The sequence below is a fragment of the Schistocerca gregaria genome, chromosome 3, assembly GCF_023897955.1.
Source record: "Schistocerca gregaria isolate iqSchGreg1 chromosome 3, iqSchGreg1.2, whole genome shotgun sequence".
In the NCBI taxonomy this organism is placed as follows: domain Eukaryota; kingdom Metazoa; phylum Arthropoda; class Insecta; order Orthoptera; family Acrididae; genus Schistocerca; species Schistocerca gregaria.
Window position 1 is genome coordinate 776,704,593 of NC_064922.1, and position 27,358 is coordinate 776,731,950.

The following is a 27,358-nucleotide window of genomic DNA, read 5'->3' on the forward strand; positions in this document are numbered from 1 at the left end:
TGTCCTATTTTGACTTTGCGTAAAAAGTGCCAGCTGACTGAGTCGTTCCATGTGTAGGTAGGGAATTCTCAATTGAACACAAATTTGCAATAATAAGCTTTGTCATTTACCTAGATTCAGGAACACAAGTTGACCTCTAAAATTGGTAGTCAGGACCTAAAGTTTTGAAAATAGGATGATGTAGAAGTAAAAGAGACAAAGATGCATTTTTATGATCTTTTTTTCTGTTTGTCATGTAAGTCATTGAAAAGGTTTGCAATGTGACAAGTGTCTTGTTAAAGATCTGAGACCTTTTTTGTTGTTTCAAAGAAACAGTTTATCAACATTTATCATTGCATTGAAGATTGTTCAGCTGATACAAGGGTGTCCAAATTTTCTCTTGCATCAGTCTTCTTTTTTATGTGAATAGCGGGTTCTTCTTCAATTGCTGTTCTAATGATATGAGCTGTCTGTGCTTTGTCCTGTTGCCAACATCAGCAAGCATTGAATGGTCCTTCTTCCGGTAATCATGGATGTTGGTGTGTACCATCTGCAGCCAAATTAAGGTGATGATCCTTTAAACACAGTTGAATCTGTCATTTCCTTGTTTCCGACTTCTTCATGTGACAACTTAAGAATGTTTGTATGACTACAGTAATTCTGCTGAAGCGTTGTTTTCCATATTCCCTGAATCTTGCCATCACATGAATACCTTTAGTAAATGAAAAATAATCCAGCAAATGGGTAATCTAATTCTCATAATTCTAAACATTCAAATTCGGGCCCATAACCTGTTGTGGTGAACTAAGGATAAAACAGTGTGTTTAAAAAAGAACACTCTCGTTTTAATGTGTCCTAGAATCTGTACAAAGTGATATACACTATTCTAGTTTGTGGTGTTTGATTCATCAACCCTCCAAGTTTAGCTCTCCTGCTGTTGGTAGGTCTGCTTGACCTTGAGACGGCACCATTGCTGCTTTTTTCTTCTGTTCCCTCAGTTCAGTCCAGGCGTGTGTGCAGTGCAGTGCAGAGCAACCCAGCAACAATGTGTACTCTGCAACAGAAAGAGCAGTGTGCTATTTGGCTTGTGAAAACAGAGTGAGCCATAACAGTGCTACATAATTTTAGACGTAAGTACCGGTTGATCAAAAAGTCAGTATAAATTTGAAAACTGAATAAATCACGGAATAATGTAGATAGAGAGGTACAAATTGACACATATGCTTGGAATGACATGGGGTTTTATTAGAACCAAAAAAATACAAAAGTTCAAAAAATGTCCTGCATATGGTGCTTCATCTGATCAGAATAGCAATAATTAGCATAACAAAGCAAGACAAAGCAAAGATAATGATCTTTACAGGAAATGCTCAATGTGTCCACAATCATTCCTCAACAATAGCTGTAGTCGAGGAATAATGTTGTGAACAGCACTGTAAAGCATTTCCGGAGTTATGGTGAGGCATTGGTGTCAGAAGTTGTCTTTCAGCATCCCTAGAGATGTCGGTCGATCACGATACACTTGCGACTTCAGGTAACCCCAAAGTCAAGAATCGCACAGACTGAGGTCTGGGGACCTGGGAGGCCAAGCATGCCGAAAGTGGTGGCTGAGCACATCACCAAACGACGTGTGCAAGAGATCTATCACGCGTCTAGCGATATGGGGTGGAGCACCATCCTGCATAAACATTGTACGTTCCAGCAGGTGTTTATCAGCCAGGCTGGGATGATGCGATTCTGTAACATATTGGCATACCTCTCACCTGTCACGGTAGTAGTTACAAAACCAGAATCACGCATTTCCTCGAAGAAAAAAGGCCCGATAACGGTAGGTGGGGTAAATCCAACCCATACCGTGACTTTCTTGTCATGCAGTGGAGTTTCACCGACCGTTCTAGGATTTTCGGTTGCCGAAATTGTGCAGTTGTGGGCATTGACAGACCCTCAGAACATGAAATGAGCTTCGTCAGTCCACAACACGTTACTCAACCAATCGTCATCTTCCGCCATCTTTTGAAACGCCCACACCGCAAATGCCCTCCTCTTCACTAAATCGCTAGGTAACAGGTCATGATGCTGATGGATTTTGTACGGATAGCATCGGAGGGTACACCTTAGTGCCAACCAAACAGTAGTGTATGGAATGCCGGTGCGACTGCACGAGTGCTGACTTTCCCGTGCATAGGCGCTCAGTCTCCATTTCTTCCTGAACTGTCTCTGCTGCATTACGTCTTGTGCTCGGTCAGCCACTATGGGGTCTATCGTCTAAATAACTCGTGGTTTCGAACTTTGAAATCATTTTTGCCACAGCTGCATTTGTCAATGTACCTTTACCCATTCGAATCCCATTCCTATGGCGATAGGATCGTAATGCTGAACTGGCACATTTTCCCATGCTGATAATACAGCTTCACTAAAAGCACCTTTTCAGGTAACGTGAACATGCTGCGACTGCTGGCGCATCTGATTCCCTCTCATTACAGCTCCTTTTACACATGATTGTCACGTGCAGTCACTGATAGTTTTGCTGTCCAGCGCCGTCTGTCGGACATTTTGTGAACTTTGTTTTTTTCTTGTTCTAATAAACCCCCATGTCATTCCAAGCATGTGTGTCAATTTTTACCTCTCTATCTACATTATTCCGTGATTTATTCAGTTTTCAAATTTATACTGACTTTTTGATCACCCGGTATGGTGGTGTACCACCTACAGCAAAAACTATCCATCATTGGTTGAACTCCTTCAAGGAACCGGTAGTGTTTTAGAAGCAAAATCACCAGGTAGCCCGACATGTTAAAACACCGTGTAAATATCTTAAAGATAGGACTGAGTGGGTTTTCCTATGAGAATCAAACTCTGGAAATTTGTATGTAATTTCTTTGCCCACTGCAAACATTAACTCTTTCCTCTAGCTACTACATTCTCTTTAGTTGGCCTCACCTTGTTCTATAATCTTAAACACATTGCTAGATGTTACTTCTATTTTCTCTGGTACAGTCTTTCCCCTTTTCTGTGCTGCTAGTCTTTCCTACTATTCTATGCTTTTCTCTTCTCTGCCTTTCCATTGAATTGTCTCCTTGATGCCAATAGTGCTTGGACCTGGTTTGTGATTTTGGACATTTGTTTTCTTTCCTTGTGGCATTCTACAACTTTTCATTCTTAACTACGTGATCTCCTTGTTGGGTTTGCCTTGCTGCCCATTCTTCAAATTTTTACAGAAGTGTGGATCGTGAGGGCAAGCTCACCCAGTGCACCATATATTCAGCCTTTTGTGCTTTTCTATCTTTACACCCTTTCTTTCATGCTAGGGAACTAGGCCCAAAAGCCAGCACCATAGCTGTTGTCAGTTACCTGTACAGTGGTAGCCCTTTCACTGTTCAAGGATCACACTGTTGGTGCCTGAGCTGGAAACTCCCCACACAAGCCAAGGAGTATGCGCCCATCATCGCTGTGGCATGGGGCTCCAGGCAGTGGTGTACTGGACATGTAGCTGTTGCTGTGGCTTGGTGGCGCCTGTGGGAAAAGCTCCTGTTCATATTGGGTGAAGCAAACTAAACTTTCTTCCACAATGCCCCAGCAGCCTCTTCAGATGGCAAAGATTCTTTCACTGCAGAGTGGCATGCTGTGGGAAGAGGGACAAGCCAGACATCTGGGTGTGAAACACTTCCCTCAATACTTGGTACGTACTTGGAATGATGGGGGTACTTCTACTGCAATGAAACCATTATTTATTATCAAAAATATTGAAGACAAATTTGGGGAAGTTGGGTCTCGGGGAAAAATGTGAAATCATTCGTTATTAACTAAAACTTTCTCTGCTGCCCAACCTACAGCTCCTTAGCCATGTGATTGTGTATGTGACATATCTGTGACCGCTGGCCCACACAAAACTTTGAACATGGTCCAAGCAGTCATCTTTCACAGAGATCTTATGCTCCAAACAGTTGAAAAGCTTCAGACTGATCTCTAACAGCGAGGCGTACATTTTAGCAGACTTGTACAAAAAGAGCCCAAGGATAACTATATTTATACAGGTGTCTTTATCTTAGCCTTTAAACGGAATGTTCTCCCGGAGGAAGCAAAGTTCATGTTGCACAGTTGGCTTCGAAACCATATGTCCCGCTGTCTATGATGTGTTTTAAGATGTTTACGCTTTGAGCTTATGTTAGCCTGAGCACAGCTAACCCAGAATGCGGCAACTGTGTATGATTACTCCATGAACATAGTCCTTGTGAAAGTTCTCTGTAGTGTGTCAACTGGGCGGATCATCATTCTCCATGTTTGCCAGTTTACTCTAACATCACGAATATTGTCGTCCCCCCTCCTGTAACTATACCTTCTTTTTCGAAAACAACTTTTTGCGCCCAGCCTGACAAGTGTTCCCCTTAGGTGTCTACCAGTGACAGGGCTGCTTCACGGGATCCATCTCCCCGGGAACCCCTGGATGGGGGCCCAATGCCAAACAATGGCTAAAGGAGCCATGACTTGTGGGTCCCAGGGCTGTCTGCTCTTCATCTGTCCCCATGCTCCATACCAACAGCCCCTTTAACAGTCCCTGTGAGTCCAGGGGCTAGAATAGGCCCGAGGTATCCCTGCTTGTCGTAAGAGGCAACTAAAAGGATTCTCACACTTTTAGGCCCTGTAAGTTCAGGTCCCAAGTTTGACCTGCCACTTTCCAAATTCTACAGAAGTGCGGGCATATGGGGAAGGACTCCAAATTCTACAGAAGTGCGGGCATATGGGGAAGGACACCTTGTGTGGTGCACAAGTTATCGTATTTACTCGAATCTAAGCTGCACTCGAATCTCCAAATCGAAACAAAGTTGGTCCATTGTAATATGAGACACAATTTAGGTCGAATGAATGACGATACAGCTACAGTAGTTTGGTTTGAGTCGTAAGCTTAGCAGTTAAGTTTTACCAGGTAGCCATTGCTATGCGTCAGGCGCTCCCTCCGTATTTATATGGGTACCTTTCCTTTTTCACGTGCTTCGTCTGGTTTGAATCGATTGCTTATTTTGCTATGATCTGATAAAGTGCCATTTTCTTTGTTATAGGTGTTTACGTCACTCTAAGCTGAAAATGCGTTTTTGTACTGTGTCATGCATTGTTTGTCGCATTCTGATAATCTGTGTTTACGACCTGTCACCGCTCGCGGCATGGCTTGCTTTTATGTGCGCTACCGCCACTTACAAGCAACTGGAATCACTCAACAGAGGAAAGGCCACTGGACCTGACTGGATACCAATTCGTTTCTACATAGAGTACGTGAAAGAACTAGCCCCCCTTCTAACAGCCGTGTACCGCAAGTCTCTAGAGGAACGGAAGGTTCCAAATGATGGGAAGGGTCGTCGAGCAGATGCGCAAAACTATAGACCTATATCTCTGACGTCGATCTGTTGTAGAATTTTAGAACATGTTTTTTGCTCGAGTATCATGTCGTTTTTGGAAACCCAGAATCTAGTCTGTAGAAATCAACATGGATTCCGGAAACAGCGATCGTGTGAGACCCAACTCGCTTTATTTGTTCATGAGACCCAGAAAATATTAGATACAGGCTCCCAGGTAGATGCTATTTTCCTTGACTGCCGGAAGGCGTTCGATACAGTCCCGCACTGTCGCCTGATAAACAAAGTAAGAACCTACGGAATATCAGACCAGCTGTGTGGCTGGATTGAAGAGTTTTTAGCAAACAGAACACAGCATGTTGTTATCAATGGAGAGACGTCTCCAGACGTTAAAGTAACCTCTGGCATGCCACAGGGGAGTGTTATGGGATCATTGCTTTTCATAATATATATAAATGACCTAGTAGATAGTGTCGGAAGTTCCATGCGGCTTTTCGTGGATGATGTGTAGTATACAGAGAAGTTGCAGCATTAAAAAATTGTAGTGAAATGCAGGAAGATCTGCAGCGGATAGGCACTTGGTGCAGGGAGTGGCATCTGACCCTTAACATAGACAAATGTAATGTATTGTGAATACATAGAAAGAAGGATCCTTGATTATATGATAGCGGAACAAACATTGATAGCAGTTACTTCTGTGAAATATCTGGGAGTATGCATGCGGAACGATTTGAAGTGGAATGATCATATAAAATTAATTGTTGGTAAGGCAGGTACCAGGTTGAGATTCATTGGGAGAGTCCTTAGAAAATGTAGTCCATCAACAAAGGAGGTGGCTTACAAAACACTCGTTCGACCTATACTTGAGTATTGCTCATCAGTGTGAGATCCGTACCAGGTCGGGTTGACGGAGGAGATAGAGAAGATCCAAAGAAGAGTGGCGCGTTTCGTCACAGGGTTATTTGGTAAGCTTGATAGCGTTACGGAGATGTTTAACAAACTCAAGTGGCAGACTCTGCAAGAGAGGCGCTCTGCATCGCGGTGTAGCTTGCTCGCCAGGTTTCGAGAGGGGTGCGTTTCTGGATGAGGTATCGAATATATTGCTTCCCCCTACTTATACCTCCCAAGGAGATCACGAATGTAAAATTAGAGATTCGAGCGTGCACGGAGGCTTTCTGGCAGTCGTTCATCCCGCGAACCATATGCGGCTGGAACAGAAAAGGGAGGTAATGACAGTGGCACGTAAAGTGGCCTGCGCCACACACCGTTGGGTGGCTTGCGAAGCATAAATGTAGATGTAGACGTACGATTTGATAGAACATGTTCTGAACGAGATATAGGCGAAAATTGTTCTCCGTTTGAAAATCTTTGCGGCCGCTTTTTTAGTACATCAAATTCTGCACAGAAATTAGTCATCTTAGATTTAAAAATCTAGTCAGTTGCCGTGCTTCATTTTTGACTGTATCACTATTAGGCATAAGAATAATACGAATATAAACATGACACAATACGTATATTCTTCCGCACTTGCTGTTGTCTCTGTTCAGTTTTGTAGTTTTTTAGGCAGACAGGATTTAAATGCGATAGCAGCAAAAACGAAAGAATACATGGCAAAATGTTTACATTCGTGTTATTCTTATGGTGAGGAGAATACTGCATGTGATTCATATTTCATTAGGTCCCTATTAGCAACCATCTCTTCTCACAGGTAGTAAAAAATTCAGAACGTAGAGTTGGCCATATTGACAAACATCCCAAACAGTCTTGCCAGTCGGATTTTCGTAGTACATTGAAATTCTGCTACATTCGAAGATGAACAATACGGAATTTGTAATTACTTCGTAGGATAATGTATGAAAATACACTGGTCGAAACTCAGGGCGGAGGAAAAAAGCTTGTCTTCCACCTCTCCCCCCCCCCCCCCCCCCCTTTTTTTGTACTGACGCCAGTATTTATCTTTGTGCCTACAAAGCATGCCTGTGTAGCGCTACATATACTCGACGGCAGAAGTTAGTTGTGGCGGCATCTACCAACATTTTTCAGAACTTCTGCTTTCTTTGCACTCGATTCTAAGCCGCAGGCGGTTGATTCTAAGCCTCAGGCAGTTTTTTGGATTACAAAAACCGGAAAAAAGTGCGGCTTAGATTTGAGTAAATACGGTATCCGTAGTGCGGCTTAGATTCGGTCTCCTGAACCTCTTGTCATGGCATTGCATCTCCACCTGCAGTTCAACTGTCACCATCTTCTTCTGTTGTCTCCTGTCCTCTTTCACCCCCATGACAATGTTTGATTTCTCTGCACACAATATCCAGCACAGTAGCCATTCTGTTGTGGTGGGGCCATCACGTACCCATTTAGTGGTAGCTCCTGACCACACAGGCATCACACTGGTGATGCTTGAGCCATAAACTCCAAGGAGTATGTATGCCAAGGAGTAGATGCCTGTCTTCCTGAGGCATCAGGACTCCAGCAACAGCCATCATGCCAGGTGGCCTTTGCTGTGGCTGGGTGTTGCCCGTGGGACGGAGTGGGTGGCATGAGGGCGGATGTGTGAAATGAAGTGGACTAAATCATATCTTGCTGGCGAACGTAGAGCACCAGCAGGCTCTAAGAAGGGCAAGATCGAGTACAATGCTGACAGATATGACCCTAAATCATTTGCCTGTCTCGTTGCATCATGGGAGGAACGTAGGTCCACAGAAAGAAGAGAGCCATATTCGCCTTGGTTTTAGTCTGTAGGAGAATGGTCGGGGACTCCTTTCTATCTATGAATCCTCACTTTTTTATGACCAACTTGAGGTTAAGTTAGGAGAAGTGGTAGCACTGTCCAAGATGAGAAGCGGTGCAGTCTTGATGCAGACAGCATCCCCAGCCCAATCCTGGGCGTTACTCACTTGTCACTGCCTGGGTGATATTCCTGTTTCTATCACTCCCCATAAAAGCCTCAACATGGTCTAGGGGATCATTTTCCATCGCGACCTCTTCTAGCAGTCTGATGACGAGCTCTGCGCCAATTTACAATGGCAGGGTGTTCATTTCATCTGATGCGTTTGCAGGGGACCCAAAGACAATAGGGTTACTACCGGTGCCTTCATCTTGGCCTTTGAGGGTGATTCATTGCCTGAAAAGGTCGAGGTGATGGTTTACCTCTGTGACATTAAAGCATAAGTCTCTCCCCCTATGTGGTGCTTTAAGTGCTGGAAATTTGGGCACATGTCTTCCTGTTGCACTTCTAGTGCCACATGTCAAGACTGCGGACGTCCACTGCATCCAGATACTTCATGTGCACCTCCTGCCTCTTGTATCATCTGTGGAGAGCAGCACTCCCCCTGATCACCAAACTGCACAGTACTCCAAAAGGAGCGGAAATTCATGGAGTACAAGCCCCTGGATCGGTTGACTTACGAAGAGGCTAAACAATTACTAACAAAGAGATAGAGGGGCTGGCCAGTACTTACCTCAGCTCAGTACAGCCGATAGAGACACAAAAAACAACCGAAAATTTAAGCTCCTAGCTTTCGGAATAAATGTTCCTTCATCAGGGAGGAGAGAGGGGAAAGAAAGGGAAGAAGGGAAAGTAGATTTAGTTACTCACAACCCAGGTTATGAAGCAACAGGGAAAGGAAAACACACCACTATACACCTCTTTACTTCTGTATGCATCCTCTTTGGTTTGAAGCTGGCACAGTACCTGCAGTAGAATATCTTTGGCTTCCCTCTGACAACCATGCCTCCATCCTTGCTACCTTCCCTGTTTTCCTTTCCCTGTTGCTTCATAACCTGGGTTGTGAGTAACTAAATCTACTTTCCCTTCTTCCCTTTCTTTCCCCTCTCTCCTCCCTGATGAAGGAACATTTATTCCGAAAGCTAGGAGCTTAAATTTTCGGTTGTTTTTTGTGTCTCTATCGGCTGTACTGAGCTGAGGTAAGTACTGGCCAGCCCCTCTATCTCTTTGTTAGTAATTGTTTCACATCTTTATATGAGATTTTCCATTAATTAGTTAGAAGAGGCTAAACATAAATTTGAACGATTACAACCCGTTCAGTCGATGTCCACATATGTTGCAGCTACGTTACCATCGCCGTCACAAGTACCAGTCATACCACACTCTGTGCAATGAACAGTGGGCCCTCTGGGCCTCCAGAATACATCCCCCCTCTTGGTGATGGGGGAAAATCTCGTTCCATTGCTCCCAAAGGTACCTACTTTGGGAGCAAGTCTTCCCCCAAACATGGGACGTCGGTCCCCTCCCCCCAGCCGGAGAAGCAACAGCTTCCTTTGGCTCCTCTTGTGCGGAAGAGCCCTCTTGGGATCCTCTCTCCTTAGGTCTCCACTAATGCCATGGTGGACACTCGCCAGTAGCTAAAGGAGCCAAAAGCTGCTGGACAAAGAGTTTCATGGTCTTCCTCCATGCCTGAAGCTACTTCAGAGAAGTCCTCCCAGGAAGCCCCTAAAGAGAAGCAAGAGGTCAAGCAAACAAAGAAGTCTGCTAAGAAAAAGGACCCTCTGGTGGACCCAACACCACCACTCCCTACCAATTCTGCACCTGCGGATGACATGGAGATCTCAGTGTCCCCTGAGGACCTGGATTTCACTCATGCCTGATCTACAGTAGGAATGGATACAAATATTCAATGAGTGGCAGCAGGTGACCCTGAGGTGTACCATGCCTCTTTGTTTGCTTTGTGCCTTCCCAGCCTCACGATAACGTCATCGTCCAGTGAAATCGCTGCAGTTTTTTCCACCACCTGGCTGTGCTAAGGCAACCGTTAAGCTTTATACCTCCTTTCTGCATTGCCCTCCAGGAAATCTGGTTCTCGGCAAAGCAGATCCCTGCCCTCCATGGCTATAGGGGATATTACAACAACCGTAGGGACTATAATTGAGCATCAGGTGGAGTTTGTGTCTATGTCCTGAACTCAGTATGCAGTGAACCTGTTCCCCTTCAAACCCCTCTTGAAGCTAGGCTGCCAGGATAAGGACGAGGCAGGAAATAACTGTCTGCATCATATATCTTCCTCCGGATGTTGCAGTACCCCTGAATGCATTGGCTGTACTGATTCATCAACTCCCTAAACCTTTCCTACTTTTGGGAGATTTTAATGCCCATAACCCTTTGTGGGGTGGCACTGTGCTTACTGGCTGTGGTAGAGATGTCGAAACTTTCCTGTCTCAACTCGACCTCTGCCTCGTAAATATGGGGGCCCCCAAACATTTCAGTGTGGCTCATGGTACTTACGCGGCCATTGATTTATCCCTCTGCAGCCCAGGACTTCTCCCATCCATCCACTGGAGAGCCCATAATGACTTGGGTGGTAGTGACCACTTTCCCATCTTCATGTCACTCCCTCAGTGCCATTCCTCTGGACGTCTACCAAGATGGGCTTTAAACAAGGCAGGCTGGGAAGTTTTCACCTGTGCTGTAACCATTGAATCCCCCCCACTTGATACCATCGACGTGGTAGTTGAGTGAGTCACTAGAATGATCATTTCTGCGGCAGAAAACATGATCCCTTGTTCTTTAGGGTGCCCCCAGCGAAAGTCAGTACCTTGGTGGTTGCCGGAAATTGCTGAGGCCATTAAAGAGCATCAGCGAGCTCTATAGCGACATAAGGGGCACCCTTCCCTAGAGCACCTAATAGCTCCGTGGTCACGTTTGCCAGCTTATAAAAAGATGGAAACAGGAATGATGGGAGAGGTACGTCTTGACCATTGGGTGCCATACGTCACCTTCCCAAGTCCAGACGAAGATCAGACGTGTTTGTGGGTACCAGATTTCAACCGGTGTCGCTGCCACTAACATCAGTGTCGTGTTATCTACCAATGCAAATTCAATTGCCGAGCACTTTACTGAACTCTGTGTTGGACAATTATCCTCCAGCATTTCACACCCCCTAACAGCGGATGGAAAGGAAAGCCAAGCCTTCTTGTTCACTGAACGTAACAGTGAACCCTATAATGCTCCATTTACAGAGTGAGAGCTCCTCAGCATGCTTGTACATTTCCCTGATACAGCTCCTGGGCCAGATTGGATCCACAGTCGGACGATCAAATATCTCTCGTCCAACTACAAACGACATCTCGTCGTCATCTTCAACCGGATGTGATGCTGTGGTGTCTTTCCATCGAAATGGCAAGAAAGAACGATCATTCCAGTGTTCAAACCCAGCAAATACCCACGTGATGTGGATAGCTATCAGCCCATCAGCCTCACCAACATTCTTTGTAAGCTGCTAGAACGTATGGTAAATCAACGGTTGTGTTGGATCCTGGAGTCACATGGCCTACTGGCTCCATGCCAGAGCGGTTTCTGCCAGGGTCACTCTACCACTGATAATCTAGTTTGCCTCAGGTCTGCCATCTGAACAGCCTTTTCCAGACACCAACACCTGGTTACAGTCTTCTTTGACTTACGAAAAGCTTACGACATGACCTGGTGACAGAATATCCGTACCATATTATATAAGTGGGGTCTCCGAGCCCTGCTCTCAATTTTTATCCAAAATTTCCTGTTACTCTGTACTTTCTGTGTCCAAGTTGGTGCCTCCCATAGTTCCCCCATATCCAGGACAATTGGACAATGGGGTCCTGTAAGGCTCTGTATTGATTGTATCTCTATTTTTAGCGGCCATTAATGGTTTAGCAGCAGCTGTCGGGCCGTCCATTTCACCTTCTCTGTATGCAGATGACTTTTGCTTTTTGTACTGCTCCTCCAGTACTGGTGTTGCTGAGCAGTGCCTACTAGGAGCCATCCACAAGGTGCAGTCATGGCCTCTAGCCCACGGCTTCCAGTTTTCAGCCAGGAAGTCATGTGTCAAGCCCTTCTGTTGGTGCCGCACTGTTCATCTGGAACCAGAACTTTACCTTAACGACGATCCACTCACTGTAGTGGAGACATGTGTGGTTTTCGATGCCCAATTGGCGTGAATTCCTTATCTTCGTCAGCTGAAGTGGAAGTGCTGGCAGCATCTTAATTCCCCGTCATCGCCTGAGCAACACCAACTGGTTTGTAGATTGCTCCATGCTGCAGCAGCTCTACAGACCCCTTGTTCAATCCCGCCTTGACTATGGGAGTTTGGTTTATGGTTCGAATGTGCCCTCAGCATTGCGTTTACTCAACCCAGTGCACCACTGTGGTGTTCAGGAACTTTTAGAAAAAGTCCAGTGACTATCGTCCTGGTGGAGGCTGGAGTCCCTCCATTGAAGGTTAGGCATGCACAACTGCTTGGCAGTTACGTTGTGCACATTTTTAGTTCTCCTGAGCATCCAAATTACTGTCTCCTTTTTCCCACACACGGCAGTTCATCTCCCGCATCGGAGACCCAGGTCAGGGCTTATGATTGCAGTTCGCGTCCGATCTCTTCTGTCTGAAGTGGGGAGTCCTTGCCTGTACCACCTATACTCGAGGTCCATTCACGTACACTTCCATGGTGTACACCTAGGCCAAAGTTTCACCTGGACCTTTCACATGATCCTAAGGACTCAGTTAACCCTGCGGCTCTCTGCTCTCACTTCCTGTCGTTTCATGACATTTACTGGGACCATGGAGTGGTTTACATCAATGGCTGAGGGTCATGTTGGCTTCGTGTATGTTCATGGAGGACATATTGAACAGCACTCCTTGCCAGATGGCTGCATTGTTTTCACTGCAGAGCTGCTGGCCATTTCTCATGCTCTTGAGCACTTCCGCTCATGCACTGGCAAGTCGTTTCTTCTCTGTACTGACTCGTTGGGCAGCCTACAAGCTATCTACCAGTGTTACCCCTGCCATCCTTTGGTAGCTACCATCCAGAAGTCCGTCTATGCCCTGGAATGGTCCAGTCGTTCTGTGGTGTTTGTGTGGACCCCAGGCCATGTCGGAATCCCAGGAAATGAACTTGCCGACAGGCTGGCCAAACAGGCTACACAGAAACCGATCTGGAGATCGGCATCTCCATAACTGACCTGTGATCATTATTAAGCCTCAAGGTTTTGCAGCTTTGTGAGACAGAATGTCATCATCTCAGTACACACAACAAACTGCGTGCCATTAAAGAAACCATGAATGTGTGGAAGTCCTCCATGCGGGCCTCAGACAGGGACTCTGTGGTTCTCTGCCAGCTCCGCATTGGCCATACGTGGCTAACACATGGCTACCTCCTCCGTCGCGAGGACCCACATCAGTGTGACTGTGGCTCAAATGTGACTGTCGTCCACATGTTGATGGACTGCCCACTTTTAGCCCCTCTGTAGCGGACTTTTAACCTTCCCAGCACTCTACATTCGGTGTTGGGTGACAATGCCTCAACATCAGATTTAGTTTTATGTTTTATTCTGTAGTGTCTCAAGAATGTTGGTGTAAATTCTAGAAACACTCGGCCTTCTGTCTGGAACACCCGATATTTTAGGTACGAGTGCGGGAGAGTTAGAACGTTTCTACCGATCCACCTGTTTGTATGTGCGGGTCGGAAGTTTGTTATTAGGAGACTGTAAGAGGGGCGAGTCACTGACGACAAGTGTCTGCCACCAGTGCCACATGATGAAAACTCAAGTAATAATTATGTAGTATTCTTTGATGTGTTAGTGAAAGTGATTATTGTAGAAAAAGAGAAGAAAACAGTTGACTTTATACTTTTAACTTACTTCGTGTCTTAGCCCTGCATGAGGCAGGGCGCATGTGATGTTCATAAATTATCAGATTGTTACAATCTGTGATATTGTACTTGTGTTTTATTGAGTCTGACGTTTAAAGACACCAGTTGGCTTGCCGGAGTTTGTGAGTATGTGAAAAAGAGTAAATGTCGCTTTGTGTTGAGAGTTGAAAATATACGATGAATGAATTGAAAGTGTTCCACGAGTACACAAATTATTTCAAGAATAGTGAAGTAGCTTAATAAATTCCTGTAACCTGCTATAGTCTTTGGAGAAGCAGCTTTTAGAGATCAGTGTAACTGACTACCCAGAGAAGAGCATCGGCTGCACACAATACATAAATCAACTGCGGGAGACGTGTGTGCCTTGAACCCCAGTACCATACTGTCTTGCGACATCCGAAAAATGTTGTTATTTGTGAGGGAGTTTTTTATCATACCATCTAAGGGTGGGCATTTTAGTCTTCTCTCCGAGGCTGCCACACTCCCTCACAGTTTCTTTGCATTTGTTTGTCTTGGTGGTCGACTTTTCCCTACATGTGTTCATCTCGCCATGTCTTTTTGTGGTGGACATTTTAATGTGTTGCAGGGTGGCTGCTCATCCTTTTTTATTATTGTGATCAGGCAGCCCAGATCATCTGCTCTATGGTTTTGATACCTTCTTCTACTTTTCCTTGTGCTATATGTTTTCCCCTTTTTTTGTTCGTTCCATTCGTTTTCTTTTTAGGTGTGGTTCCCCATTCGTTTTCCCCCTTTTACTTTCTCAAACATACTTTGGGTGTTTTTGTACCTTGAACCTTGCTTGTGTCAGGAAAAAGGGACTGATGACCCTGTAGTTCCGTCCCTTTATACCTCAAACCAACCAACTAACCCCTTTAGCGAACTTTGCCCACCAGAGATTGCAAAGGAAAAGAAGAATTGTGACACGACTCCTCCGGTGCCCCTGTAGGCCCCATGGCACCATATAATCCCTCTCTCCATCATGCAGGCATATTTGTAGCTGATATTTATGGATGTGGTTCCATCCCCACTGCCAATAGGCAATGTGAACGATCCTCTTGGCTCCCCATGCCTAACCTAGCCACCAGTCAAGACATCATTTGATCATTCACTGTAATTGTCGTGGTACCACTGTCACCTACTGCAACTGCTATACCTTATTCCCTCCTCTTCTGCAATTTGCACTGCTCTCCAAGAAATGCGCTTCACTGAAGAGCATCCTCCAATGCTCCATGGTTATCATGTATTAGGTTGGAAGTGTGCTGGTCCCAACAGATGTCATCAGTGAATGGATTTCTCTAAGTACCTCATTGGATGCAATAGCACTATGGGTGCAAACGACCTCAGCAATTACCATTTGTCTCCAGGCAGGCCACTTATGTTGAATTGACCACATGAATCCAGCAACTCCCTCCCCCTCCCCTTTCTTTTCTCCTGCTTGGGGACTTCAGTGCACACCCCTCCCTGTGGGTGAGTACCACTATGTCTGGCAGGAGGTTTCTAAATGACCAGCTTTTCCAAACCATAAACTGTGCAAGCGTTAATGATGGTTCACCTATCCACTTCAGTGCTGCCCATGGCATCTTTTCAGCTGTCGGTCTGATCATGTCTTCTCCTAACTCCTAATCTTGTGGTTTTGCTACATTGGTCATTGCATGATGACCTTTCGTGACAGTGACACTTTCATTCCCTTCCACAGCCCAACAGACCAATTACCACCAACTGGCCTTCGTGTCCCTTTGATGTTACATTCACTGTCCCTGTATTCCATTACATTGTATTGATGAGGTTGTGCAAGGTGATCATCCTCGATGCTGGAGCTGCTATTCTCCTTTCTACAGATCCCTCCTCCTTCTCCCTTCACCACTGTCAGCTCGTGCCACAGGGGACTCAAGACATTGCAGTACCTATGAAGGATGATCAATGAGCCCTGCAGTGATTCAAACATCATCTTTTGTAGACCAACCTAATTACTTTTAAGTGATTTTGTGTTAAGGCTCCCAATCTAATCAAGCACATTAAGAAGGAATGCTGGGAGCGCTGTCTCTCTTCTCTGTGGACATATGCTTCTTCATCTGAGGTGTGAGTCAAGCTCTGTGGTCGTATGGGCCACCCACAATAAACAGCTGTTTTGTATATTGTCCTTGAGGATGGTCTTTTGTATTGATTCATCGGTTCTTGCAGAACAAGTAGCGACCCATTTTGCGACAGCATCGGCGTCCTCTTTCTACCCAGTCACCTTTCTGCTGCAGAAGTGACAAGATGACACGGCATCACCATATGTTTCACCCCCCCCCCCCCCCACCAAGCTGAATTCTGTAATGGACCCTTCACTGACTGAGAACTACTTCAAAGCCCCAGGTCTGATTCAGTTCACAATGAGATCATCCATGTGAATGTTGTCCAAAGGCAAGATCTCCTCAGGGTCTTCAACCATATTTGGCTCCATAAAGTCCTTCTCCTCCCAACAGCAAGGTAGCATAGTTGTCACAGTCTGTCAGCCAAGCAAGAACCCAATGTCTCTCAACTGTCACTGTTTGATTAGCCTAACCAGCATACTCTTTAAGCTGCCTGAGAGGATGGTTATCCACAGAGACTTTTGTTTCCGTACCAGTGTGGTTTCTGAGAGGTATGATCCACAACCGACCATTTACATAGATTGGAAGCAGCAATCCAACAGGCTTTTTCTAAACACGGTAACACCTTATCTTTTTTTGGCCTGCATAAGGTGTATGACACTGCTTGACATCATCACATTTTACCTACCCTCTCTGACCACACTTCTCAGGCTCCTTACCTATTTTTGTTCATCAGTTCTTATCCCTCTGGTTGTTCCAGGTTGGAGTTGGCACCCTCAGCTCCCAACAGGTCCAAGAGAATGGCATCCCACAGGGTTCTGTGTTGAGTGTCACTCTTTTCCTCATTGGCATCTATGAACTAGTGATCTCTGTTGGGCTGCTGGTCACCCCTGCGTTGCACATCGACGATTTTTGCGTTTGGTACAGCTCCCACTTGGTATCCTCTGCTAAACGCCAGCTCCAAGGTGCCATCTGGCTGGCCTCTGCATAGGCCCTCTCCCATAGTTTCCAGTTCTTTCCAACAGAAATGTAAGTCGTGCATTTGTGCCATCATATCACGGTCCCTCCTAACTCTACTTAGGTACACAGCACCTGAACATTGTAGCGCAGTCCTGTTTCTTGGACCTACTTTTTGATAAAATGCTGACTTGGCTGCTCCATATTTATCACCCAAACACCATCCACGTGCAGAAGCTTAACACTTTCTTTTTCTGTGCCCACACAATTTGGAGTGTGGGTTGTATTACTCTTGTCTGTATTTGTCAGACTCTGGTTTCATTCCAACTCTACTATCGTTACCAGTGCTCCTTCAGCTTTGAAACTGTTAGACCCAGTCCATCATTGTGGCATGTGTATGGCCACTGATGCCTTTCGGAATAGTCTTGTAGACAGTCTTCTTGCTGAAGCAGGAATTTACCTCTTTTGTTCTGGCAGTACCAACTCTTGACCTGCTGTGTAAATTGCATCCAACTTATCCCATTCTCTTTGCATACGAGCAGTGGTGTTCTCGTGATACATGCCCTCGGGTGGGAGTACTAGTTGGAATGCGCCTCACGTCCCTCTGCCAAGATCTCCATCTCCTTCTACTGGACTGTGATCTGCATATTTTCTCGCACACGTCCGTTGGATGGTGCCCAGGCTATGGGTTAGACTGATCTCTTCCCTAGGTCCTAAAGTCTTGATCGCCCCCATGATCTTTCAGCATCTGTTAAAACAGTTCTTCATGAGTTCCAGGGCGCTGCCACCTTTTATACTGATGATTCTAAAGCTTTGGATGAGACGTGATATGCTTCTACATCTCCTTCTGCTACAGAACGCCATTTGGTGCTGGGAACATGCAGCATGTTTACAGCAGAGCTGATAGCCATTGGCAGAGGTCTTCATTTTATTAAATGGGCTTGTTTTAATACGTGCTAGCTCAATGAGCAGTCTCCAGGCTATTGACTGATACCATTTTTCCCACCCTTTGGTCTTCATTGTTCGTGACTTTCTAGCTGGCCTTCATTGTGCTGCCTGCTCAGTTGTCTTCGTTGTGTCCCAAGTCATATGTGTATCCTGGGGAATGAATTGCCTCACTGTTTGGTTAGAGGATCACTCAATCACTCCGCATTTCCTTTGACAATCCCAAGTGCGGATTTGCAGGTGCACATAATATCTCTTCTGCTCAGAAATGGAACACCATTTGGTGGGCTACTGCCTCATCTGATAAACTCTGCACTATCAAGGAGTCTGCTGCAACATAGTTCTCTTTCTTCAGGCGTACGATACGACTTGGCGATATCACATCCTGGCCACACTTCATGGGTGGGGTCTTAGGGGCCCGCTCCCGATCTTTATTCAGAATTTTCTGTCGTCTCGTTCCTTCCGCGTGCAAGTTGCTGCGTCCCATAGTTCCTCCCGGGTCCAGGAGAACGGGGTCCCACAGGGGTCTGTCCTCAGTGTCTCCCTGTTTTTAATTGCGATCAATGGGCTCGCTGAGGCGGTGGGATCGTCCGTCGCAGCTTCGTTGTATGCAGACGACTTCTGCCTCTACTACAGCTCCGCTGGCATTGCAGTTGCTGAGCGCCAGCTGCAGGGCGCTATCCGCAAGGCGCAGTCGTGGGCTGTAGCGCACGGCTTCCAGTTTTCAGCCACTAAGACCTGCGTTCTGCATTTCTGCCGGCGTCGCACGGTTCACCCTGAGCCATGCCTTTACCTTGACGGTGAACCTCATGCTGTGGTAGAGACGCATCGGTTCTTGGGACTGGTATTTGATGCCCGGTTGACTTGGCTGCCTCATATTAGGCAGCTTAAACAAACATGCTGGCGGCATTTAAACGCTCTCCGTTGCCTTAGCCACACCGGATGGGGTGCCGATCGGTCCACCCTTCTCCGGCTGTATCAAGCGCTGATCCAGTCCCGCCTTGATTATGGGTGTGTGGCTTATGGTTCGGCATCGCCATCAGCATTGCAATTGCTGGATCCCATCCATCACTGCGGGATCCGACTCGCCACAGGAGCATTTCGGACAAGCCCTGTTGACAGCTTACTTGTGGAGGCTGGTGTTCCTCCATTGCGGATCCGGCGCGACCGACTTCTGGCCGCTTATGCTGCCCACGTTTGTAGCTGGCCAGGGCATCCCAACTACCGTCTCCTGTTCCCGCACTCGATCGTCCATCTTCCAGACAGGCGGCCCCGGTCAGGGTGTACGATCGCGGTTCGCATCCGGGCTCTACTGTGTGGGATTGAGTTTTTTCCTCTCCCACCTGTTTTCCGGGCCAATCTCCGTCTGCCCCCTTGGTGTGTGTGCTGACCGTGCATTCGGCTGGATTTGGCACAGGGTCCGAAAGACTCGGTCCCTCCTCCGGCCCTCCGCCGCCGCTTTGTTTCTCTCCTTGCCGAGTTTCCCGGATCTGCCGTGGCCTATACCGACGGTTCGATGGTCTCTGATCGCACTGGTTACGCTCTTACTCTAGAGGATCATTGTGAGCAACGGTCGCTGGCACCCGGGAACAGTGTATACACTGCCGAGTTGGTTGCCATCTATCGCGCCCTAGAATATATCCGCTCCCGCTCAGGTGAGTCCTTTGTCATCTGTACTGACTCCCTGAGTGGTTTACGAGCTCTTGACCAGTGCTTTCCTCGTTCCCGTCTGGTGATGGCCATCCACGAGTCGCTCCATGCTCTTGCCCGTTGCGGCCGCTCCGTGGTCTTTGTTTGGACCCCAGGTCATGTCGGCATCCCAGGCAATGAGCGGGTTGACACGCTGGCTAAACAGGCAGTGAGTTCACCGGCTCTGGAACTTGGCCTTATGGAGTGTGATCTCCTGTCGCTTTTGCGCCAGAAAGTGCTTGGTGCCTGGGGTGACGAGTGGCGCACCCTGCCCACGCCCAACAAACTTCGGGCGGTGAAGGAGACGACCGGTGTGTGGCGCTCCTCCATGCGGGCCTCTCGGAAGGACTCTGTCGTCCTCTGCCGGCTGTGCGTTGGCCACACGTGGCTGACGCACGGCCATTTGTTGCGCCGGGAGGACCCACCGCTATGTCGCTGCGGGGCAGCTCTGACGGTGGTCCACATTTTGGTGGACTGCCCGCTTGTAACAGGACTCAGGCAGACGTTTGCGCTGCCTGATACCCTCCCTGCCCTTTTATGTGATGACGTTGCTATGGCGGACCTCGTGTTGAGTTTTATTCGGGCAGGCGGTTTTTATCGTATGATTTGAGTGTTTGCCCTTTTATTTTCTGTATTGACTTGGGCCTTTGGCCTGTGGTTTTAAACTGTGGGTTTTAATGTCATTTGGTGGTTGGCTTTTCCTTATTTTCATGGTCAGCCAACCACCTTCACACTCGGTGTGATTTTAGTTCCGTTTGTCTGGTCTTTGTCTGTCTTTCTTGTATTGTGTCGTCCCTTGTCTCAGTTCTCCGTTTTTAACGACTGACAGTTTTTATTTCATGTGATTTTATCGTGGAACAAGGGACCGATGACCTTAGCAGTCTGGTCCCTTCAATCCCACACCCAACCGATCTCTTCCTTCCACTTCTTCTGGAAGGAGTCCACAGTCCTCTGAGATCTCCATATCAGTCGTACCAGGTTAACCTATAGTTTTATTTTGTGTAAAAAGCCACACCTGCACTCTGTAAATCATTATAGACAGTAGCTCATATAGTGGTGGAATGCCCCTTCCTATTGGCCATTTCTGCTATGTATGGTATTCCAGAATCATTACCTCTAATATTGGGGAACCTTTCATGGATGGTAGAATTGGTTCTCAGCTTTCTCCATGGAAGTGGATTTTATTCTCAGTAATAGTTTTAATCTACTTCTGGAGCAGGGGCAGGTTGGTTGGAAGTGCGGCATCTCCTACTGTATGCTGTGTCTGGGGGATCCCTATCCCCACGTCCTTGGCCATGCCATTCTTTCATCCTTATTTTACTCTGTTTTAATCATTTTTAGATTTGGTTTGCCTTATTTCTGCTGTACCCAGTTTTCCATTGTAGATGTCACACTGTTGAATAGGGCGTGTTCTTGATTGTAATGGATCAGGAGTGGTGCAGCCGTGGGTGGGACGTTTCCTGTCGGATGCAGAGCCCTGTGGATGCCAACAAGGTGATTACATTACTTCCTTCATCTTGCAATTCTTATTGACAGTCCAAAGGATGTCCATTACATTTTGAGCCTTCTCGCTTTTCCCAACTAGATGAGAAAACATTTTCGGCGGACATCTCTACTTCTGGATACACCACTCATGGATCGAGGGACTGATGGCCTTTTTGTGTTATTCGACTGATGGCCTTGTTGCGCGATTCCTGTTGTTGCTTTCTTACATCATCTTCTGATTCATCTTCAGTTAAAACTGTCAACCAATACGTCACTCTCTCTTGGCGTTTTTACAACCCGCATTTGATCATCTGTTATGTCCACAACTACCTTTTTGTTTAATGATTCTAATCATTGCTGGACACACTGACTTTCATGTTTCATTAATGTTACCTCTTTCTCAGATACTTTGGACGTTTGCAGTTTACCAATCTCGTAACGGTTCTGTTGCTCTTTTACTATAAGCTCAGCAACAGAAGCATTCAAAGTTTTTACTTTCTCTGTTAGTGTATTTAATGTTGAGCCAAAATGACTAACAGATCAATATGAAAAATGTTCCAGCTCTTGTTGCACGGTGCTATCAATGTCTTCCACAAAACCTTCAAATCGGTTTAAATCTTTTAAACCTTCTTCCCCTTCCTTTTTTACAATTTCTCTTTCCTCGTCTTTCTCTCTTTCTGTTTCCTTTCCTCTGATTTCTCTCTCCTCATATTTCTCTTTTCTCTGATTGGCTGTAAACTTCAGTCAAAAATCACTGTTCAGGTACTACACTCTACCAACTATATATTGTTCATCACTCTACTAAACATGTATTGTTCTTTTATCTGGCAATTACTCATTTTTGCATTTTGATGTCTTAACTACTCATGCACATGCAGTCAAGCTTTGCAGATTATTTGTTTACCTTGGTCCTTGTACTTATGGTGAGCCCTCATATTATTATCCAGATTTCCTCCAAATAATCACACCAACTTAATCAGTCTATCGACAACTACACGGCACAACATCCTCTCCTCTCTCCAGTCTTCTTATCTCAGTTGTAAAAACTGTAAAATATAAACTCAAGGCATGTAATGCACTACAAGTAAACAATAAAAATAAAAAAAGATTAGGAAACCTGGAAAGATGAATTTGATGTAGATCTGATGATGGCATATGCTGTCTGGGGGATACTAGATGTACTGATAACAGTCTCAGCACCATCTGCCAACATATAGCATAGTGGCATAGCTACTAGACCACGAGTGTCCCTGAAATAGGGAATGCTCACAGCCAGAATGCTCAGTGTGTGCAAATGTGTGGAGCAAGAAGGCAACAATGACACGGAGACGCATTCATGATTCCTCCAGTCAACTGAGCAAGTCTGAAATTGTGGCCTTCCCAAGTGGTAGGATGGTCGTTTTGGACACCTGCCACACAAGTTGGATGTGGTGCATCAGTTGTGCAGTGATGCTGGTATCAGTGCGCACATGAATAGTCTCACACCTGTAGACAATGTTCTGGACATCGATGGAGCACAGACGCCTGCCAGGATTGTTGTATTGCAAGGGCCATGTGTGCCGAGATGTGTCAACACAAACTGTTGCAAACTATTTATTAGCAGTGGGACTGTGGGCACACACACCCGTAGCCCATTTTCCACTCATACCTCAGTATGGATATGCACAGCTCAACTGGTATCGTCAGAAGATTACTTGGAAAATGGAATTGTGCACTGTGGTCTTCAGCAATGAGAGAACACAAGTCATGGTTGTTTGTGCGTGCAATGTAGACTTGGTGAGTACTGTCTCACAGAGTGCATTTGCCCAAGACATCCTGGGCCCACCCCATCCCCTGTGGTCTGAGGTGCTGTAAGCTACAACTCTTGTTCACCTTAGATTTGTTTGAAGGGAATGCTACACAGTGTTGGTATGGACAGAATGTTATTAGGCCCTTTCTTTTGCCATTCTTACAACTGGAGTGTGATGTGTTGTTCCAACAGAATAATGCTCCCCTGAAACTCAAAGTGCTCTTCATGATGTGCCACAGCTTCCTTGGCCAGCACGAGCTCCAAACTTGTCTCCAATCGAGCACATGTGGCATATGGTGGGACAAGAAGTGATGCATGTGACTCATCAAGCAACGACTCTTACAAAACCATGCGAATAGGTCAAGCAAGTGTGGAATAACATATCCCAGGACATTATTCACCAGTTGTGCAATCAATGGATGCTGAAGTTAGCAACCGCATTGGCGCCTGTGGATACTGCACTACGCATTAATATGGATGTTTCAGTGTGGATGTAATCATTTTCTGTGCTCTATACACACTGTTGCAACAATACATCTTTTGGGAACTGGAAACCTCTAAAAGGGTGTGCTAATTTTTTTTGTGGCACTATGTTAATTGGATACATAAGAAAATCTACTCACCATGCAGCAGCAGGAGAAAACATGTATAAAAGTTATGGAAATGTGCAAGCTTTCAGAACAAGTTTCTTTACTCCTGCTGACATGGTGAGTAAATTTCTTTACCTATCCAGCGATATTTTATTTTCAAAACTTGATTATTTTTGTTGATGTATAAACTTAGAGCAGTATAATCTATTGTATACACCTCTTATCCTATTACATATGCCTTCAGTCCATACCTAGACTATTAATAGAAAGCAAGCTGAGTAGAAATCTTTACATCTACCAATAATAGTAACAAACACTAGATATTCAGAGATTGCAAATCCTATTCCCCAGGTGCCAAATCATGTTGCTATTATTTCATCCCCGATTTTCCATTTCATGTTGGAATGACTCATTTAAAAAGACAAGAGTCTTATTTGCTGCCCTATTGTTGTCCATTCGAAGCTTTTTCTCTGCCGCTAGTTACTCATTGTTAACAGAATGTTAAGCTCTGCCCCCCCCCCCCCCCACCCCACCCCCTCCTTCCATCCCTCGTTTCCTTTCTTCTTTGCTGCTATATGAATTTGTCAATGACAACTATTAACAATGTAAAATTACTCATATCTAACTCTACAGCTGCAACTCTTCCGTCCACCAACCCTTCTTTCACAGTCTTGACAATGACCTATGTCATAATGTGTGCCTAACTGTTATTTCTCTTCAGTCATTATGTTCTTAACTAGGTGTTTATTGTTTTTACTTTTGTAATCTTCTCATTGTTGGATATCTTCATTCCTTACTTGGTAAGTTCATTTGATCTTCAACAGTATTGTGTCGCAACACATTTGAAAGATTTCTAATTCTTTGTCTTTCCCGTTGTTCATGTTTTACATCTGTACAGAACTGTTTTTCAAACATAGGTTCTTATGGGTTTTTTCCCTGATAGGTAACATTCAGAAGTATAATCGTAACAGTATTATCCCCGACACTTATGTTAACATATAACAAGGAAGGAATTGGTAAAGAAACTAAAATATTGAGTTAACTCAATCAGATTACATTTGTATTATCTGCTCCAGTTAAGTATTTAGGATAAGATAACAAAATAGAAGGAAGGAATATTGGGGTTTTAACGCCATGTTGACAACAGGTGCATTAGAGAACGTACACAAGCTCGGATTGGGGAAGGAAGTCAGCTGTGAAGTTTCAGAGGAACCATCCCTTTCATTAATATTAACTATTAGGGAAATTGTGGGAAACCTAAATATCGATTGCCAAACCTAAATGTGGATTGCCAGACTGTGATTTGAAACGTCGTCCTCCAGAAGATAAGTCCAGATTATTACCACTGCACTACCTCATATTGGGAATCCGATCATAATGGCCAACCTGAAAAACTAAATTATTTTATTGTATGTTTCAGCCTCACAATGCACAAATAGTATCATAAGTGATTTGGAGTAATAGAAAGTCGTCATTAGGTAATCTGTTTCAAAAAGAAGAAAAGTGCGCTAGTTAAGTACTAGGAAACTAAATTACAAAATCAGTTTACAAACACTTCAATACAAGACATAGTAACATGTTAAAGTACAACTGAACAGGCCAGGAGACTCACAGTGTAAACATATCTGCAATCTTATTGTTGAAACTGAAGGCTTCAGTTGACTACATCACAATAAACTGTGTTAACTTTCAAATAACAAACCGAAGGAAATAGGTTCACACTACGAAATAGATTGAGAGATACACCATTCACAAAGTGAAAACTAGTAAAAAATTGTCTAACTATTGGCGTAGGTAAGTTAGACCTACATTAAAAGCAAGCTAAATGACACCTGTCTGCAGACAGGTTCCACTAAAGGCAAAATTACCTTCAGTGGCTGCAGCAGCACACTAAAAGGAAATGTTAAATCAAGTTGTTATTATACAAGTGCAAGCTGGCAAGTAAAGGGACTCCCAACAAAGCAGAAGGTGCAAAAATAAAAGAAATGTAAAAAAACGTAAAAACATCATAACAGATGCAGAAATACTCCGAAAAATAATTTGTGACGATGCTGTTTTTGATTAATTTATAAGTTTCTAATTCTACTGGAACTTGTGCTTAGAGTTAGTACAGAAAAGAGATGGCAACCGTATGTTTAGTACAGTCCAATACTATTTAATTGACGCTGCTAAATATGTACCTATAGGCCGTTCTCCACCTCAGTCAGGATAGCTGCAATTTTAACGGAAAATATCAGTTTTGTTGAATGTATGAATGACATGTCCTGCATAAAGTGCTACAAAATAGCAGCCAGTTAATTTTTGCCCACATATCTGAATAATAAATGGTATGTCAATGTCTTTTATACTATTATATGCTTCAGTTACCTAGTGGCTCTATATTGTTTGTTCATAGATGGTGATGTAAAGGTAGCAAAAAATGAAAGATTGTATTTATTGCATATCTCCTCATATTATGTGTCACTGCATTAAATAGGTTAATATTCTGATTCCAAACTTTTCCAGATTGACTTGAGAGAAATCAGCACATCGGGCTTCCCAGAAGATTTAAACAAAACAAAATATGAAACTGTAAGTACTGAGAGGCATTGCATGAATCATGAATAATGTCAACTTTCGTTTCTATTTCCGTCTAGGTTACTCTTTTAATTTATTAATTAATTGCATGGGCTTTTCTTTCACTATTCCTATCACCATTATTCCTTACTCTGTCTATTTTAGTAAGTGCTATCCTGCGTCTGTGAATATTCATCCCACAAGCACGTATTCTTTCACCTGCCTTTTCTTTATTATCCGCATTATGGTGGTCATAGAAAACTACAGTTATAATGGTATGGGCATGTCAAAAGAATGGGAGTTGACAAGATACCAAGAGAATCTCATGAAATGACAGCAGGAGGCAACAGGCCACAGAAAGTCATATGGATCATTGAAGTGAATGAGTATGTGAAGAAGAGAGGAGAAGATGGGGCCAGAGTGGTGAGAGGAACTTGGTGGGAGGTTCTCAGGTTTTTCATTAAATTTAACAGTCCATTGTATTTTAATGAAAGAGCTCTTTATTACAGTCAAATGCCATCTATTGCATTTATTTGGATGACTGATTGCTGTTAATTCTAATTAAAGGTAAATAATGTCTCAGTCTGAAGCCTGGATTGAACACCACAGTGCTTTACTAGACATAGTTTTATTGGAAATGATATCCCTTTACTTCCATCTGGCAACTGAACAGCCATTTAGGAAGGACCGTACAAATTCATTTTGACCTTGACCTACAGAGCAACTTGGCATTTTTGCATACCAAGTTACTTTCAGAGGTGAAAGAAGCAACAAGCGATGGTAAACATTCTAGGACTAATGGGATTGAACTTCATACCTTTCACATGTGTAATTTGACACAGTCACGTTAATTCTGAGTATGGACCAAGAAAACAGTAGTTTGTCTAGAAGTTTTTTTATTGGTTAATTGTCAGTTAACCATTTTAATTATTTCTCAATTTTCTTTTTTGTCAGATTATCAAAGTACCTTCCTTACATTTCAGATACCTGGAAGTTTTGTTGTTCAGATACAGAAGATACGGAATATATCAGCCCCAAAAGCAAATGAAGATTCTAAAGCAGCTCCTCGAATGCTTAAATTATCTCTTACAGATGGCCAAATTAGCTGTCAAGCAGTTGAAGTCGAATACATGCCTCGAATCAGGTAACTCATTTATGTTGTAACTGCATTATACCATCAAATTGTTACATTGTCAATTGCTAGGGCTGATGTGTTAAGTCTCTCTGTAGTATTATTCTTCATCCTCTGTATTCGATGCCCTCCAATAATAACTTTTTCTGAAAATAATGGAGCTCTTTAGATGAATATACA

At 44.6% G+C, this 27,358-nt stretch overlaps 1 protein-coding gene across 2 annotated transcripts in view; it reads left to right on the plus strand.

Annotated features, from left to right (window-relative positions):
* The window catches only part of LOC126354169 (tudor domain-containing protein 3), a 156,623-nt gene that overhangs the window by 23,555 nt on the left and 105,710 nt on the right, over nucleotides 1–27,358 (plus strand). For both annotated transcript variants that reach the window (XM_050003604.1, XM_050003605.1), the window contains exons 3-4: nucleotides 25,996–26,061; nucleotides 27,030–27,190. In XM_050003604.1, the coding sequence (XP_049859561.1) occupies nucleotides 25,996–26,061; nucleotides 27,030–27,190 (227 nt within the window). The remainder of the gene's footprint in view (nucleotides 1–25,995; nucleotides 26,062–27,029; nucleotides 27,191–27,358) is intronic.